The 18617-nt window shown below is 39.2% G+C and overlaps 1 protein-coding gene across 2 annotated transcripts in view; it reads right to left on the bottom strand.

The window, feature by feature from the left end:
- Ubr1 (ubiquitin protein ligase E3 component n-recognin 1) overlaps positions 1-18617 on the bottom strand; it is a 199927-nt gene that overhangs the window by 94022 nt on the left and 87288 nt on the right. For both annotated transcript variants that reach the window (XM_004660885.2, XM_045156215.1), the window contains exons 14-22: positions 18450-18578; positions 17430-17610; positions 12753-12814; positions 12360-12470; positions 11647-11712; positions 11372-11473; positions 8591-8654; positions 4050-4174; positions 141-193 (exon numbers count right to left, since the gene is read on the bottom strand). In XM_004660885.2, coding sequence (XP_004660942.1) covers positions 141-193; positions 4050-4174; positions 8591-8654; positions 11372-11473; positions 11647-11712; positions 12360-12470; positions 12753-12814; positions 17430-17610; positions 18450-18578 — 893 coding nt within the window. The remainder of the gene's footprint in view (positions 1-140; positions 194-4049; positions 4175-8590; positions 8655-11371; positions 11474-11646; positions 11713-12359; positions 12471-12752; positions 12815-17429; positions 17611-18449; positions 18579-18617) is intronic.

Here is an 18617-nt window from a genome sequence, read left to right as displayed (position 1 = left end):
TGGGCTACCATGACAGACTATATACTTCATTATTCCTAGGAGTCTGGTAAGAAATAAGACCCTCTACAAAGAATTCATTCACAATATAAGAACAAGTAACTCTTAGTATCTTAAAAAAATTGTAAATATTAAGCACTTACTTAAATATGGCCACTTTGCTTATGACATTTTCTAAGCCAGTTTCATTATTTTCCTGTTAAAAGAATATTTTTGTCACTTTAACTTTCACGTAAAAATTTTTTCTTAGTGTGAACTGAAATACATTTTTTTGTTTAGTCGTTTTGTTTTGCTTGAGGTAGGGTCTCACTCTGGCCCAGGCTGACCAGAACTTAACTATATAGTCTCAGGTTGGCCTTGAACTCACGGTGATCCTCCTACCTCTGCTGGGATCCCAAGTGCTGGGATTAAAGGTGTACACCACCATGCCCGGCTTTGAAATACATTTTAAACTGTATCTCTGAAGTATTTTATAAGCCACAAATAAAAAAATTCCAACATTAAAAACTTATATCTGGCCAGACATGGTGGTGCACACCTTTAATCTCAGCACTGGGGAGGCAGAAGTAGAAGGATCTCTGTGAGTTCGAGGCCACCCTGAGACTACAGAGTGATTTCCAGGTCAGCCTGGGCCAGAGTGAGATCCTACCTTGAAAAAAAATATTATATTTGAGGCTGGAGAAATGGCTTAGTGGTTAAGATACTTGCCTACAAAGCCAAATGACCCAGGTTTGACTCCCCAGGACCCACGTAAGCCAGATGCACAAGGGGATGCATGCATCTGGAGTTCATTTGCAGTGACTAGAGGCCCTGGCATGCCCATTCTCTCTTTCTCTCTACCTGCGTATTTATATATATCTCTCTCTCAAATTAATAAATGAAAATATTTTTTTAAATTATATCTGGAAAAAATTAATAAAAATTAGGGCTGGAAATATGGCTTAGCAGTTAAGGCGCTTGCCTATGATGTCTAAGGACTCAGTTTCAATTCCCCATCCATGTAAGCCAGATGCAAAAAGTAACGAACATATCTACAGATAATCTGCAGTGGCTGGAGGCCCTGGAATCTCCATTCTCTCTCTCTTTCTCTGCTTCTTTCTCTCTCTTAAATAATATATATGTATTTGGTTTTTCAAGGTAGGGTCTTGCTGTAGCCTAAAGTGACATGGAATTCACTATGTAGTCTCAGGGTGACCAAGAATCAATAAAATATTTTAAAAAGCATTATATCTGGGCTAGAGAGATTGCTTAGTGGTTAGACCCAATGCCTAAGGACCCAGGCTTGATTCCCCAGTACCAACACAAGCCAGATGCATGAGGTAGCACATGTGCCTGGAATTCACTTGCACTGGCACTGTAGTTGGAGGTCCTGGCGTGCTCATTCTCCACGCCCCCTCCCCACAGCCACCTCCTTCTCTCTTTCAAATAAATAAATATTTTAAAAATGTATATCTAAAACTATTTAGCAATTTGGGGGGGACTGATTTCTTAAGAGATAAGACTGTATTTTTAAAATGAATAAGAAAATTAGGTATCTAAGTCTGCTTTTATATGTGCAATGTGTATACACACACACATCACATTCACACACAGCATTATAAAGGAAAACACCTTTATTTGTGGTGTTGGGGTGATCTTGTGTATACTAGGCAAGGACTCTACTACTGAGCTATACCCCCAGCCCTTATAAAGAAGCTTTTCTTGAGGGTTGGAGAGATGGTTTAGCTGTTAAAGTGTTTGCCTGCAAAACCAAAGGTTCCTGGTTCGATTCTCTAGGACCCATGTAAGCTAGATGCACAAGGGGGCGCAGGTGTCTGGAGTTTGTTAGCAGTGGCCAGAGGCCCTGGCATGCCTGTTCTCTCTCTCTGCCTCTTTCTCTCTCAAATAATAAAATATTTTTTTAAAAAAGATGCTTTTCTTTATACATTCTATTTATCACTAACATTTATCTATACTTCATTAATGCCTAAAACCAAGGTAATAGAATAAATGGTATCCAACTAGAAATCTATAGCAAAACAAATGTGCAATATCCTAACAGTTTGCCTTCAATAATTCTAAGTTTTCTACTCATTACACAATTATTTTTTTGTTTTGTTTTGTTTTTCAAAGTAGGGTCTCCCTCTAGCCCAGGTGACATGGAATTCACTATGTAGTCTCAGGCTGGCCATGAAATCATAGCAACCCTCCTACCTCTGTCTCCCCGAGTGCTGGAATTAAAGGTGTGCACCATCACATCTGGTTCTACAAATTTCTTTCTTTCTTTCTTTCTTTCTTTCTTTCTTTTTCTTTCTTTCTTTCTTTCTTTCTTTTTCCTTCTGAGGTAGGGTCTCACTCTAGCTCAGTAGTCTCCGGGTGGCCTCAAACTCACAGTGAACCTCCTACCTCTGCCTCCTGAATGCTGGGATTAAAGGCATGTACCAGCATGCCTGGCCAAATTTCTTTTTGAAAGCAATTATAAGGTAATTTAAAATGAGAAGCACCTACTAGAGTAAGCTTCTACCTATAGGCAGTTTTATAAAAAATAAATAAATAAAATTTCTTATAAAAATACATTCAACCTTCTTTTAAAATTTTATTTTAGGGATGGAGAGATGGCTTAACAGTTAAGGTACTTGCCTGCAAAGCTAAAGGTCCCAGATTCAATTCCCCAATACCCATAAAACTGGCTGCACAAGGTGGCACATGTGTTTGGACTTCGTTTGCAATGGCTGGGAGCCCTAGCATGCCCATTCTCTCTCTCTCTCTATCTGCTTCTCTCTCTCTCCCTCAAATAAATAATTTTATTTTTTAAAATTTATTTTATTATCTATTTATGTTGTTTTTTCTTTTTTAAGAAATGGGATCTCATATGTTGCTTAGTCTGTATCCAAACTTCTGGTCACAAGCAATCATTCTGCCTAAGCCTCCTAAGTATCAGTGTATGCCATCATATCTGCTTAACTTTCTTTTTAAAAAAACATATGCTTTGGGGGCTGGAGAGATGGCTTAGCAGTTAAGGTGTTTGCCTGCAAAGCCAAAGGATCCTGGTTCAACTCTCCAGAACCCACGGAAGCCAGATGCACTCTGGAGTTCGCTTGCAGTGGCTGGAGGCTCTTAAATAAAGAAATAAAGAAATACACACACACACACACACACACACACACACACACACACTTTGGGGCTGGACAGATGGCTTAGTGGTTAAGGTGCTTGTCTGCAAAGCCAAAGGACCCAGGTTCAGTGCCTCAATATCCATGAAACAGGATGCACAAGATGGCACAGGCATCGAGTTCGTCTGCAGTGACTCGAGGCCCTGCTGTAGTCATTCTCTCTCTCTGCCTCTTTGAAAATGTACTTTGGCTGCATGTGGTGGTACAAGCCTTTGATCCCAGCACTTGGGAGACTGAGGTAGTAGGATCACTGTGAGTTCGAAGTCATTCTGAGACTATATATGAATTCCAGGTCAGTCGGGCTACAGAGAGTACCTCAACCCCCCACTCAAAAAAAAACAAAAACAAAAAAACCCTCCTTTCTAATAAAGTCTTAATGTTTTATCTTCTGATATGTTTTTCTAAAGACTCAAATTAACGTACTTCTCCAGGGCTGGAGAGATGGATTAGTGGTTAAGGCACTGGCCTGACAAACCTAAGGATCTAGGTTCAATTCCCCAGAACCCACATAAACCATATGCACATTTTGGCACATGCATCTGAAGTTCATCTCCAGTGGCTTCAGGCCCTGGTACACCCATTTTCTCTCCCTCCCTCTCTCTCTCTCATAAATAAATGAAAATAAAATGTTACAAAAAATACTTCTTCAACAATCTAATTATTTCAGAAAGCCTCCATTTCCTCTGGTAAAATATTTTAAAGGGAACAAAAATTAAGAACTTTTCCGAAGAATTAAGAAGAATTAAGAGTTTATACCACTAAAAGCTGAAAGATGATTGCTATACAATCTTAAGATAAAAACAGAACTAGCTAAGCAAATCCTGAAATCTGAAGCCACTTCCAATTTAAATAAGTAAACCTATCCCAAACTTGAGATGAGGGAATAAAAAACAAACTTACATTCTCAGGTAAATTTTTAGCAATGGCACTGTGTGGCATAGGTTCAATGCAAAGCAAGTGAATAATTTCTCTCATTATGACCTCTTCTTTGGACACATTTCCCACTCCAGGAACATAACGTTCTCCTAATACAATGAAAAGAAAAAAACAGAATTGCTTTCTATTAAGGCCCTCTCTACCAATGTATATGTATATAGAACACTGTATTAAGTTAGGTCTAGCAGAGGAGAATCAAACATTTTTACGTCAGGATTTCCCCAAATCTGAATGATAAACTATTTGTTGAAGAAGGGAGAAAGCTGACTGCCCTGAAGAATAGATACCTTATCCTAAATTTACATATGTACACATACACATGTATAGTCAAACACACATATTACTGACAAGGCACCTCAAGTAAATTAGACTTTGCTTCTCATCCACAACACAAGGCAGGTGGCATGTGAATAAGCAGCAGACCATCAATGAACAACTTTTCTTTGAAAATCTTTCTCAGTTTTGTCTCTATTTGTTACTTATGAAAGAACAATCCAGGTATGATGGTCACGCCTTTAATCCCAGTACTCAGGAGGCTGAGGCAGGAAGATAACAAATTTGAGACTAGTTTGGGCTATATAATAAGATCTTCTATTCAAAAATCAAATCAAAACAACAAAAAAAAAAGACACTACAAAAAAAGAACAAAGTGAACCTGTAAAATACTTAAAGATATATTTATGTGTTACATGAAAAAACAGGGCCTTATACATGCTAGGCAACTGTTCTACCACTAAACTATTATCCCCAGCCCCAAGTTTATATTTTATATTACAAAAAAAAATGTCTAATGGAGACAAGAAATAACTAAGTTAACTATGGGAACTTCACTGGTATTAATAACATCTATTTTCTGTAGTTTGAAAAGATTTAAAACATTTGTCCATATCATCATTTTTTTCTTTTTATTGGCATTATTCTTTGTACATAATGATGGGTTTCACAGAAAAAACTTCTTTCAACTATATCATGTACTTTCACTATATCACCTTCCCCATGTGCTCTTCTCTTTCTCCCATTCCTCCTTATCTCCTCCAGTCTCACTTCTGCTTCATGACATGTATACTCAAAACTGTTTTCAACTTTACAATACCTGTACAAAGATCTATATCTGTAAGAGTTACAAAGAAAGAAATCTTTTAAGATTATTTGATAAATTCCACAAATTTGCTAAAGAATTTATGTGTTTGTTTCTAACCAACACATCTTTTCATTTATAAAGCCGTTATAATTTTTGTATTTTTCCACCAAAATACTTCGCTCTTAGAATCCCAGTATTTATTAGAAGCAGCCTTAGAAATCATGTAGGTCTCCTTTACATTTTATGAATTAGGAATCTGAAACTCAAAGACTATTAAATGGCATGCTCTTGATAATTCTGGCAAGATGAAGACTAGATCTTTTAATTCTTAAATCCACGTAGTTTACTTCACTTTACTACTTTATTAATTTTATTTTGTGTGTGTGCATGCATGGTGTGTGCCAATACATCTTGCTGCTGCAGAGACCACAGATGCATGTACCACCTTCTTTTCTTTAAAAAAAATAATTTTTAAAATTCATTTGCGGGGGGGGGGGCAGATAGAAAGAGAATGGGTGCACCAGGGCTTCCAGCCACTGCAAACGAACTCCAGATGCATGTGCCACCATGTGCATCTGGCTTTACATGGGCCCTGGGGAATTGAACCTGGGTCCTTTGGCTTTTCAGGAAAGTGCCTTAATTAACCACTAAGCCATTTCTCTGGCGCCACATGTACCACTTTGTGTGCCAGGCTTTATATGGGTTCTGCTGTGCTGATCCCAAGCCAGCACGCTTTGCAAACAAGTACCTTTAACCATTGAGCAATCTCCCCAGGTCCTCATACACTTTTAATTTGCACATTTCTCTCTCTCTCTCTCTCTCTATCTCTCTCTCTTTCCAAAGGAGTGTCTCACTTAGCCCAGGCTGACCAAGAACATACTCTGTAATCATAGGCTGGCCTTAAGCTCATTGATCCTTCTACCTTTGCCTCCTGAGTGTTGGGATTAAAGGTGTGTGTTATCATGCCTGGCTTAATTTGCTCATTTTTTAAAGAATATTTACATGTTTTATTAAATCTTTACAATCAGTAATTATAATCAAATACACAATTATATACAAGGATTATATACATTTTGCCCAGACTTTTACATCACAGTACATAGTTTCCATTAGAAATATTGTACACATTTATCACCAAACAATAAAACCCAACAACAGCAGTGTTACAACACCTGTTAGTACAGACATCTTTTTCATAAATTACATCATAAGAAAATATACAGCTGTAAATTGGAATTTTAAAAATGTTTTTTATTAATTTGCTCATTTTTAAATTAGTTTCTCAGTGGAATATTTCTGGACAAGAAGAGTTTGTAGCCTAGAAGAATTATGTGTCACTTAGAAATATAGACTTTCTACATTTGTTCTGCTTAACAAGCAGTGGCTAGAATCTTTATTAGGAATATTACAACAAGGCAGAATCTGATGCAACAGAGTGAATGAGAAGTCAGAAGGAGAGGGCAAGAACAAGATGATAGCACAGATGGACCCACTGCTAAAACCAATGAGAGGGTTAGAATATACATGCATTTTTCCAAGGAATATCTGGCTGAATTAGAAAACACATTTCTTGGGCTTGAGATGCAGCTCCATTGGGACAGTGCTGGCCTAACATGCACAAGGCCCTGAGTTAGATTCCCAACATCATAAAAATTAGGTGTGGTGGTACATGCTTATAATCCCAGAACCCAGGAGGTAAATATCAGAGGTAATTTCTTGGCAAGTCAATGGCCAGCCTAGAATACAGAAGACCTTGTCTCCAAAGAACAAACAACAACATAAGAAATGCTCAGCCAAGTTAAGCTGTTTGCCTGTGAAGTGTTAGGACTCAGATTCAACTCCTCAGAACCCAGGTAAGCCAGATATATGCACATAAGGTAGTGCACATGTCTGGAATTTGACTGCAGTGGCTAAAGGCCCTGACACACCAATTCTCTGTCTCTTTCTCATTAAAAAAAAACAACAACAGAGGTTTACTTTTTTTTTTTGGTTTTTCAAGGTAGGATTTCACTCTAGTTTATGCTGCCCTGGAATTCACTATGTAGTCTTAAGGTGGTCTCGAACTCACAATGATCCTCCTACGTCAGCCTCCCAAGTGCTGGGATTAAAGGCATGCACCACCACAACCAGCAGGTTTGCTCATCTTTTATAAAATAAAACCTAGACTAAAGAGATGGCTCAGCAGTTAAAGCACTTGCCTGCAAAGCCTAATGACCAGGGTTCAATTCCCCAGTACCTCATAAAGACAGATGCACAGTGGTGCATGCATCTGGAGGAGTTTGTTTGTAGCTGCTGGAGGTCCTGGCCCACCCATATTTTCTCTTTTCTTTTCTATCTCTCTCTGCTTTCAAATAAAAAAAAAAAAAAGCTCAGCCAGAAAACACATTCCTGAAAGCCAATATAATAACTCGAGAAACATTATTTCTGGCAAAGAAAGTTCTTTTTTCCTTTCTCTGACTAACTTTAATAACATTCATGTGAATATCATGATTAAGACAGATCCTAGGGTCGGAGAGATGGCTTAGCAAGTAACAGCGCTCGCTACATGAGTGTGAGGACTGATTTCAAACCTCAGTACCCATGTAAAAATCTGGGCACAGTCAGGCATGCCTCTAATTTAGTGCTGAGGGGGTAGAAACAAAAGAATGTTGGGCTCTCTGGCCAGCCAGTCTTTAAAAAAAAAAATTATATTTATTTATTTATTTGACAGAGAAAGAGGGAGAGGGAGAGAGAGCGAAAATAGGCGTGCCAGGGCCTCCAGCCACTGCAAATGAACTCCAGACACATGTGCCCCTTGTGCATGTGGCTAATGCAGGTCCTGGGGAATCGAACCTGGGTCCTTTGGCTTTGCAAGCAAACACCTTAACTGCTATGCCATCCCTCCAGCCCAGCCAGTCTTTTTAAAAACAGTTGAGCTTTAGCTTCAGAGACTGTCTCAAGCAAATATGGCAAAAGAACAATACAGGAGGACACCCAACATCTTCTCTTCCCTCCACATGTGTGCTCACATATGCATGCACCACACAATACACTCCACACATACTACATATACACAAATAAAAATATTTTATTTAGACCTTGTATTTGTTTCATGTACATATTTAATTTTTAGCACTAAATGAGTAGTTTTTTAAAAAAAGTTGTACCCCAAACCTTCCGAGTCAACAAATAAAGCTGTGGCTAAGGATATTGTCTGGTGTTAGAGCATTTGTCTAACATGGGTTCACTCCCTAGCACTGAAAGAAAAAAAAAAAATCTGTACTTTGTAAAGTTTTCTAAATTTATCAATCAAATCAGACACATTAACCTCTAATAGTCTATGTAGTATTTGAAACAGTAGGAAAATTATCAATTATGTCTTTTATTAACATTCTCTTAAAAAGTAAGCCACAATTCACTTTAAAATATTTTGTTTTAGTCTTACCCACAATATAGATGAGGACCTGAAGCATTTCTTCAATTAATGTATTATACTGTTTAATCATATCCTATAGAATTAAAAAGATAGTTACTTAAGAACCAAAGACCTTCATAAAACCAACCTACCTACCTTTCTTCCTTCTTTACTTCCCTCCCTCCCTCCCTCCTTCCTTCCTGAATTATATATGGTTGTGTGTGGGGGTGGGGGGGGTGTTTATGTCCACACACACATGCGCATGTATAGGCCAGAGGATGATGTGGAGTGTCGAGCTCAGATGAGTTGTCTACTTCTTTTTGTGAGACAGGTTTTCTAACTGGCCTGAAGCTCATTCATTAGGTTAGACTGGCTGGCCAGCAAGCTACAAAAATCCATCTGTTTCTACCACCCCAGCACTAGGATAATGGGCATATGCCACCTATGGTATATACATGGGTACTTAGCCTCAAACTCAAGTCCTAATGTCTGCAAAACAAGCACTTTACTGACTGATCTCTCTCCAGCCCAAACCTGAATGTCTTAGTTAGATATCAGCAGTTTAGTGTTCTCTTCAAAGCACAGGAATAGGTAGTTAGAGATTGTTACTTTTTTTTCTTTTGACCAAATTGAACAAGGTTCACAACACTTAGCACATAAGTACTCAATAACAATTGCTAAATACTGTCAGTTTTTATTACCATTGTCCCTGAATCATTGTTTGTCCTAAGCCAATTCTGCTGGGTGTGGTGGCACATGCCTTTAATCCCAGCATTTGGGAGGCAGAGGTAGGAGGACTGCCATGAGTTTGGGGCAACCCTGAGACTACACAGTGAATACCAGGTCAACCTGGGCTAGAGCAAGACCCTACCTTGAAAACAACAAAAAACAAAAACAACAACAAAAAGCCAATTCTAACCTTTAACTGTTTTTCTGCTATTGACTTCCCTCTAACTGAGATAGTAAGAGTGTGGTTTCAAACATATCCAGGACATGATGAGACTACCCTTCCCTAAAACATCCCTCATGTAAGTGTGCAGTCATACCAGACATTTTAACGTGTTACAAAGTCATTAAAAATGAGGATGCAGGGCTGGAGAGACAGCTCAATTAGTTGGTAAAGTGCTTGTTGTACAAGCATGAATTTGATTTCCAGAACACATACAAAAAATGCGAGGTGTGGTGACACACAGCACTGGGGTGGCAAAGAAAGGAGGATCTCTGGGGCTCACTAGCCTACTTGGCAAGATCCAGGCCAATGTCAAACAAAAAAGGCAAAAAAGGGTGGACAGTGTTCCTAAGGAATAATACCCAGGGTTGTCCACTGACCTTCACATTTGCATGCACCTATGTGTACACACACTTGTATACTTAAACAAAAATGATGCAAAACTATGACATCGTTGTGTATTTTTAATGATAAGAAAAAAATCATATTTGTTAAGCATAAGCAACAAATTTAAAAATAGCATATATAGAATAATAAAGTTATATTAAAAACAAACAAAATAACAAACGTTATTTTCTGGAGGAATTGTTTCAAGTCATTTTTCTTCTTTGTGTTGACCTATATATTCAAATTTTTCTAGAGTAAGAGTTTGTGTGCTTGTGTACATGTGCATTCTATGTAATATACCTAATTTCTGGATGTGTACTTGGCCCTTACTTTGGGAGAGGTCTTGGTCCCAAGACAAGCCTCCAATCAGGATATCAAAATTCAAAAACATTCATATGGGGCTGGAGGGATGGCTTAACAGTCAAGATGCTTGCCTACAAAGCCAAAGGACCTAGGTTCAATTCCCCAGGACCCACATAAGCCAGATACACAAGGTGGTACATGCATCTGGAGTTCATTTACAGAGGCTAAAGGCCCTGGTGTGCCCATTCGCACTCTCTCTCTCTCTTAAATAAATAAAATAAAATAAATAAATAATTAAAAAATTCATATGAAGTGGTATAGTATTTGTAGATAATCTATATACATCATGCTGCAAACCACCTCTAGATTACTTATAATAGCTAATAAAAAGTGTCATGTAAATAACAGTTATACAGTTTTGTTTTGGGGATAAGGGGGGAAAGTCTGTACATTAGTATATGTACAATGTTTTTTATTTTATTTTATTTTAAATATTTTATTTATTTGACAAAGAGAAAGAGGGAGAGAGAGAGAAAAGAAAGACAGAAAGACACACACACACACACACACACACACACACACACACAGAGAGAGAGAGAGAGAGAGAGAGAGAGAGAGAGAGAGAGAGAGAGAGAGAGAGAATAGGCATGCCAGGGCCTCTGGCCACTGCAAACGAACTCCAGATGCATGAGCCCCCTTGTACATCTCGCTCACGTGGGTCCTGGAGAATTGAACTGGGATCCTTTGGCTTTGCAGGCAAATGCCTTAACCTCTAATCCATCTCTCCAGCACCATGTACAATGTTTTTTAATACATGTGTTTTAATTTCCAGTAGGTTGAATCTGTGAATGTAAGAACCCATAGATAGAAGGGGCAAACTATATACATAAATTTCAGCTTTTAAAATATAACTAAAATAGGGGTAGGGAGATGGCTCAGTGGATAAAAGTGCCTGATTACAAAGCCTAATGGCCTGAATTCAATTCCCCAGCATCCGCGTAAGGCCACATGCAAAAAGTGGCACATTCATCTAGCACTCATTTCTAGTAGCAAGTGCATGCACATACAAACACACCCATGCACACACATAAATAAATAAAATCTACATCACTCAAATACTAACTATAACACATTCTTTGGAGTTACTTCACATATCAGTGTCAATTGCTTACCTGGTCTTTTGTGGCTACGGTATTGTTAAAAGCATCAACAAGCTCATACCTCTGAAGTACCAGTAACAAGAACTTGTTTGGTTCCATCAATGATGCTCCAATCTGTAAAAGAAATCCAATATCACATTCCTTCTGCATTAAATAAAAGAAAACTGTGTCCTTACTAGTATCAAGAAATTATAAAGAAGAAAATGCAACATACTGCCCTTTCTATACTATCTCCTCTTACTACAAAGAATGTAAAGAAAGGGAAGGCATGAAAAGTAACCAGGTACCTGAAGCATGATGATGTCTTTATCATACATTTCTTCCCTGCACTTAACATCTTGGTAATAAAACACCTGTAAAATAAAAGACAGTAAAAGAATGAGGTAAATAATAGGTACTTATCTGACATGTTCACACCCCACAATTACAGAAAAACATGTAACAAAACAGCAACAACATAGATGGTAGGAAGACTATCTCAGATTAAGGTAATCCCTAGACATAGCTATACAGGGCTGGAGAGATGGCTTAGTAGTTAAAACGTTTGCCTGCAAAGCCAAAGGACCCTGGTTCAACTATCCAGGACCCACGTAAGCCAGATGCAAAAGGGGATACATACATCTGGAGTTCGTTTGCAGTGGCTGGAGACCCTGGCACTCCCATTCTCTCTCTCTCTTTCTATCTTTCTCTCTCAAATAAATAAATAAAAATAAAGTTAAAAAAAAAAAAAAGAAAGAAGCTATGCTAATGGAAAGCCTTCTGTGGTACCACTGGCTTTCCCCTATCTATTCAAATGCCTTAGTTTCTTATGGTGCAGACCAAATAAGCAGTAAATAGGATACAAGGAAAAACATTTACATGATCCCTAGAATTTTCACATCTAAGACATCATGTGAGGGAATGAAAGTGATTACACAGTAAACACTATGGATGGGGTAAATTCAATAAATTGTTTAAAAATCAACTCATTCATAAATGTGAGTAATAGAGCTCTCCATACCTGACTTATGAGAGACAACCCATTTCTTCGCCACATCTCAGCAACAACTTGGGCAACCAATACCAGACAACGCAAAGGATATTCTACCAGCACCTCTATTTGAAAGTCCTCCTGAAACAGTGAGGTCAGTTTTATTATTTCTCATGGGGTTCCATCTGTCTTAATTACCACACTACACAAGCCTGAAATTTCTGATCAATAGAATGGAAAAGCTTGAATTTCGGGATTCAGATTTCATTGTGACATACGTGTGTGTGTGTGTGTGTGTGTGTGTGTAAATGACTAAGTGAAACTACTCAGATTTGGTTAAAAAATATTTTCTTTCCCATCTACCCACAAAAACGTGATCAGATATGGGACATAAGCAAATGAATACTTAATAAAGTCACTTACAAAAGGTACAAATTCATGCAGTCTTGAAATAGCACCCAACCTGCTTAAACGCACATGGAGACCTAAAATTATTTTTAAAAGAAAACAAAAAGCAATTAAACTCTGAAGTGCTGTCATCTTCTTTACCAGATAACTCATCAAGTTCAGAAAGACAGGGGATTTAAAATATATGTTTAGCAGGGTGTGATGGAACACGCCTTTAATCCCAGCACTTGGGAAGCAGAGGTAGGAGGATCACTATGAGTTCGAAGCCACCCTGAGACTCCATAGTGAATTCCAGGTCAGCCTGTGCTATAGTGAGACCCTACCTCGAAAAACAAAACAAAAAATAAATAAAATAAAATACATGTTTATTACTAGGATAGAGGTTATAGTTGCTCAGAGCTTATAAAAGGTCTTGAATTCAATCTCCAACAACATAACACACACACATACATACACACACACACAAAGCTTAGAAATGAAAATGTATCTGACTTATATCTTGTCTAGTGCCCTAGACCTCCTTTACCCCAAACAACCAGAACCCCTCCTGGGAGGGAGGTCTTTCATAGGACTTAAATACTGTGGTTAGTCAGTTCAGGCCCCCCCTGGAACTTGGTGTCAGGGCTAACGTCTTCCTGAGACAGCCCCTAGCCCTAACCAACCAGTTGCCCTCTGGCTCACCTGAGCCAGAAGACAGCCTACCACTGAAAGTTTATAATACCTTGGCAAGGGAAGGGCAGGTTCTCTGACCACTTGGGAACTTCTAGCTGTGGGTGAGGTTTTCCCTCCATTGGGCCTGAGCTGACTATGCCTAGGCGCAGGTCCAGGCCGAGTCAGGAGAGCCCCCTAGCCCTTACTCCCCACATGGGTTCTTTATCCCCTTCAACTCCCCATTTGGCCGGAGTGCCTTGAACTTTTTTTACTCATTGCTTTCCACACTTCTTTTCCAAGTTCTCCACATGGGATCTCTAGCCACATGGTGCCTTTCCTTGGCTCTGTACTTCCCTCAATAAATATAATAATAATTTAAAAAACAACAAAAATAGAAATGAAACTCTAGGGGCTATAGTCAGGACTCAGTGGGTAAAGCACTTGCCACAGAAGAAAACTTGAGCTGGCTCCCAGAGCCCACATGAAAGTCAGGCATTGCAGCACACACCTGCAATTCCATGTTGGGAAGGAGAAAGAATGCCTAGGGCTTACTATCCAGCTAATTCAGCCAAATCAATAAGCTCCAGGGTTGGCGAAGTAACTCAGTGGTTAAAGGTGCTTGTTCACAAATCTGATGGCCCTAGTTTGATTTCCCAGTACCCATGTAAAGTCAGATGTACAAAATGGTATGTGCAACTGGAGTTCACTTGTAATGGCGTGAGGCCAGGATGCATTATCTCTCTCTGCCTCTCAAATAAATAAATACAGTATATTTTTAAAAATGAGTTCCAGCTTCAGTGACAGACCCTGTCTCAAAAACATAAAGTTGATGCTGAGAAGATAGCTTGTTTGTTAAGTACGTGCAGCACAAGCATGAGGACATGAGTTTAGAGTCTTAGCACCCATGGAAAGTGCTAGGAATGATGGTATGGGCCTATAATCCTAGCACTGGGAATTTGGAAGCAGACAGAAGCTTAGGACTTGCTGGCTAGCATGTCTAGCTGAATTAATGAGTTCTAGGTTCAGTGTGAGACTATGTCTCAAAAATAAAAATAAAATAAAAACCCAAGCATGGTGGCACACGCCTTTAACCCCAGCACTTGGGAGGCAGAGGTAGGAGTATCATGTGAGTTCAAGGCCACCCTGAAACTACCTAGTGAAGCCCAGGTCAGCCTGGGCTAGAATGAGACCCTATCTTGAAAAACAAACAAACAAACAAACAAAAAATAAATAAATAATAAGGGCTGGAGAGATGACTTAGCAATTAACCCGCTTGCCTGCAAAGCCAAAGGACCTTGGTTCAATTCCCCAGGACCAGATATACAGGGTGACACATGCATCTGGAGTTTGTTTAGAGTGGCTGGAGGCCCTGGCATGCCCATTCATTCTCTCTCTCTCTTTCTCTCAAATAAATAAATAAAAATAAAGATTTTTTTTAAACTAAAAAAAAAAATAGAGCTAAAAATATGGGTTAGCAGTTGAGGCACTTGCCTGCAAAGCCAAAGGACCCAAGTTCAATTCCCTAGGACCCACATAAGCCAGATACACAACGTGATACATGCATGTGGAGTTTGTTTGCAGTAGCTAGAGACCCTAGTACACCCATATTTTCTCTCTCTGTCTCTAGTAAATAAGTAAAAATAAAATTAAAAAAAAATAAAACACCAGGTGTGGTGGTATATGCCTTCAATCCCAGCACTCGGAAGGCAGAGGTAGGAGGATCCCCAGGAGTTCAAGGCCACCCTGAGACTAATTCCAGGTCAGCCTGAGCTAGAGTGAGACCCTACTTCAGAAAGCCAAAAAAGGAAAAAAAAAAAAAAATTATACTACTACTACTAATAATAATAAAATAAAATAAATAAATAACTTGGAGAGCAACTAAGGAATACACTCAAAATGGACTTCTGGCCTCCACATGCACATATACGCACGTGCACCTACACACATACAAACATGCATACATACATATATATGTGACACACAATAAAGTGAGCAGCAATTGAAGAATACATAGGTCCTCTGAACTTCACACATAAAATCACACACATTCATCACTTGTGCAAACAAAAAATGAAATGAAAACTGGGCATGGTGGTGCACAGCTTTAATCCCAGCACTTGGGAGGCTGAGGTAGGAGGATTGCCACAAGTTAGATCCTACCTTGGGGAAAAAAAAAAAGAATCTCTAAAATGAAAATATTTAGCTTCTAATTTTGAAAATTAGTATTAACAAAATGCCTTAAATCCTACATTGTGGGAGCTCATATATTATAAAAAACTAAAATGAGACCAGGTGTGGTGGCTCATGTCTTTTAAGCCCAGCACTCGGGAGGCAGAGATAGGAGGATCACCATGAGTTTGAAGCCACCCTGAAACTACATAGTGAATTCCAAGTCAGCCTGGGCTAGACTGAGACTACCTCAAAAAACAAAAAAAAGAGAGAGTAAAAGCAGAAGAGTGATAGCGGAGGGCATCTGATGCTCTCCTCTAGACCTCACACACATGCATATACTATATACACAAGCAGCTCACACTAACCATACCACACATACTACACACACACATACAAAAACAACATAATAAACTTATATTTATACCTATTACAGTGGCTAGTATTAAAAAACAAAGCGGGTCATGGTGGTGCATGCCTTTAATCCCAGCACTCAGGAGGCAGAGGTAGGAGGACTGCCCTGAGTTTGAGGCCACCCTGAGACTACACAGTGAATTCCAGGTCAGCCGGGGCTAGAGTGACACCCTACCTCGAAAAATCGAGAAACCAAAAAATAAGCTGTGCGTGGTAGTGCACACCTTTAATCCCAGCACTCGTGAGGCAGGGACAGGAAGATCATCATGAGTTTGAGGCCACCCTGAGACTGTATAGTGAATTCCAGGTCAACTTCAGCCCGGGCTATAGTGAAACCCTGCCTTGAAACACATCCCCCCGACCACCCCTGCAAAAAAAAAAAAAAATGAGAACGATAGGAAGAAATTGGAACCCATGCATCACCTTATCACCTTGCTGGTAGGGCTATAAAATGGTGGAGTCATGGAAAAAAGCATGGTGGCTCCACAAACATTAAACACAGAATACAATCCACTTGTGAGTATATACTTAAACTGATAGAAAGGACTCGAACAGAGACTCATAAACTTGTGCTTGTATCACCTTGATTCACAATAGCCAAAAGTTGGAAATTTTTAATTATTCTTAAAATTGGGTGGGTAAGGCTCAGTGGTGTAGGCGTTTGCTCAAAGCCTAACCACCTAACTTCAATTATCCACTACCCACATAAAGCCAAATGCACAAGGTGGCGCATGTATCAAGTTCACTTGTAGTGGCTAAAGGCCCTGGCACACCCATTCTGTCTATCTTTGCCTGAAAATAAATACATAAATAATAATAGGGCTGGAGAGGTGGCTTAGCAGTTAAGGCACTTACCTGTAAAGCCAAAGGACCCAGGTTCAATTCCCCAGGACCCACATAAGCCAAATGCACAAGGTGGCACATACATCTGGGGTTCATTTGCAACAGCTGGAGGCCCTGGCACACCCATTCTCTCTCATTCTACCTGCCTTTCTCTCTCCCAAATAAATAATTTTTTAAACATTTAAATTTAATAATAATAAAGCACATTGATCTTAAGTGCATACTAAAATGATGCATTAAGTGACCCAAGTAATAAAGAGCCAAGGCAACTAAGTATCCTTGGATAAATGTTTGGACATTAGCTCCTAAAAACATAGAAATAATGACCATCCCTAACTAGTATATAATCTGAGCAAATATGTAAATATAGAGCACAGAACAAAAATAGAAATTATGGATGGGGAGATGGTTTAGTGGCTAAGGCACTTGCCTATGAAGCATTCCCCATAACCCATATAAGCTAGATGCACAAGGTAAGCACATGGGTCTGGAGTTCGTTTGCAGTGGCTAGAGGCCCTAGCATGTCCATTTTCTCTCTCTCAGAAATTATTCTTCTACTCTGAATGTCTAGAAAATAAAACTACCAGAAATATTCAAAAAGCAAAAAATACTTACCAGCAAGAGTCCTAGAGAGTGGCAAATGTATGCTTACAAGATCCTCAGATACACGATAGGATTTTGTTTCCAAAGTATGACCGCATAATTGTACTATGGTCTTTCTACTAGATATGAAACCTGTGCTACACTTCATCACAGCTTTGTGACATTCTTTATATGCCACTAGTAAGAGGTCTTCCTAAAGAGAAAACAAAAACAAATATGTTGACAAGTTAGCAACTTAATTACTCATTACTCAACAAATATTTATTAAATAAGAGTACTGAATTGTTCTAAGTATTACTAGGACTACTTCCCAAGGATAAACAAATCAGAGGTAAATAAAAGATATAAACACTTATAATCAAAGTAAAACTCTATTGAAATACACCTTTACAAAAAAAACAAAAAAGGAAAAAGCTGGGCACTGAGGCACACGCCTTTAATCTCAGTACTCGAGAGGCAGAGTTGGGAGGATCGCTATGAGTTCAAGGCTACCCTGCGACTACATAGTTAATTCCAGGTCAGCCTGGGCTAGAGTAAAACCCTACCTCCAAAAAAAGGGCAGGGGGTGGAGAGATGGCTTAGTGGCTAAGGCATTTGCCTGCAAAGCCAAAGGACACAGGTTTGACTACCCAGTACCCATGTAAAAGCCAGATGCACTAGAGAGCACATGTATCTAGAGTTTGTTTGCAGGGGCTGAAGGCCCTGGTGCCCCATTCTCTTTCTCCCTCTCTCTCTCTTTCTGCCTCTTTCTCATTCTTACTCAAATAAATACATAAATAAAATAAAATCAGAGCCAGGTGTGGTGGCATACACCTTTAATCCCAGCACTCGGGAGGCAGATGTAGTAGGATCACAGTGAGTTCGAGGCCACCCTGAGAACACAGAGTGAATTCCAGGTCAGCCTGGTCTAGAGTGAGACCCTACCTCGAAAAACAAAACAAACACAAAACAACAACAAAAAGGGGGGGAAAAGGGGGGGAAAAAGGGGAAAACAAAAAAAGCATGGATCCTACTACCAGATCTTTAACTCACATCACAAGCACACCACTCTTGGAACATTAGTAAAATATTCTTCAGTTGCATCTGGATGGCAATGGCAGCCTCCCAGTCAGGATCAACTTCAATGTGTTGTCCAACCTGTCTTCTGATTTCTTCCATTCCCTGTAAGAGAAGAAGTGGTTAACCTAGCTCCTTCTTTCA

This window comes from Jaculus jaculus, chromosome 8, assembly GCF_020740685.1.
Source record: "Jaculus jaculus isolate mJacJac1 chromosome 8, mJacJac1.mat.Y.cur, whole genome shotgun sequence".
Classification (NCBI taxonomy): Eukaryota; Metazoa; Chordata; class Mammalia; order Rodentia; family Dipodidae; genus Jaculus; species Jaculus jaculus.
The sequence above is the reverse complement of the archived record's forward strand: the minus strand, read 5'-3'. Positions and strand labels throughout refer to the sequence as shown.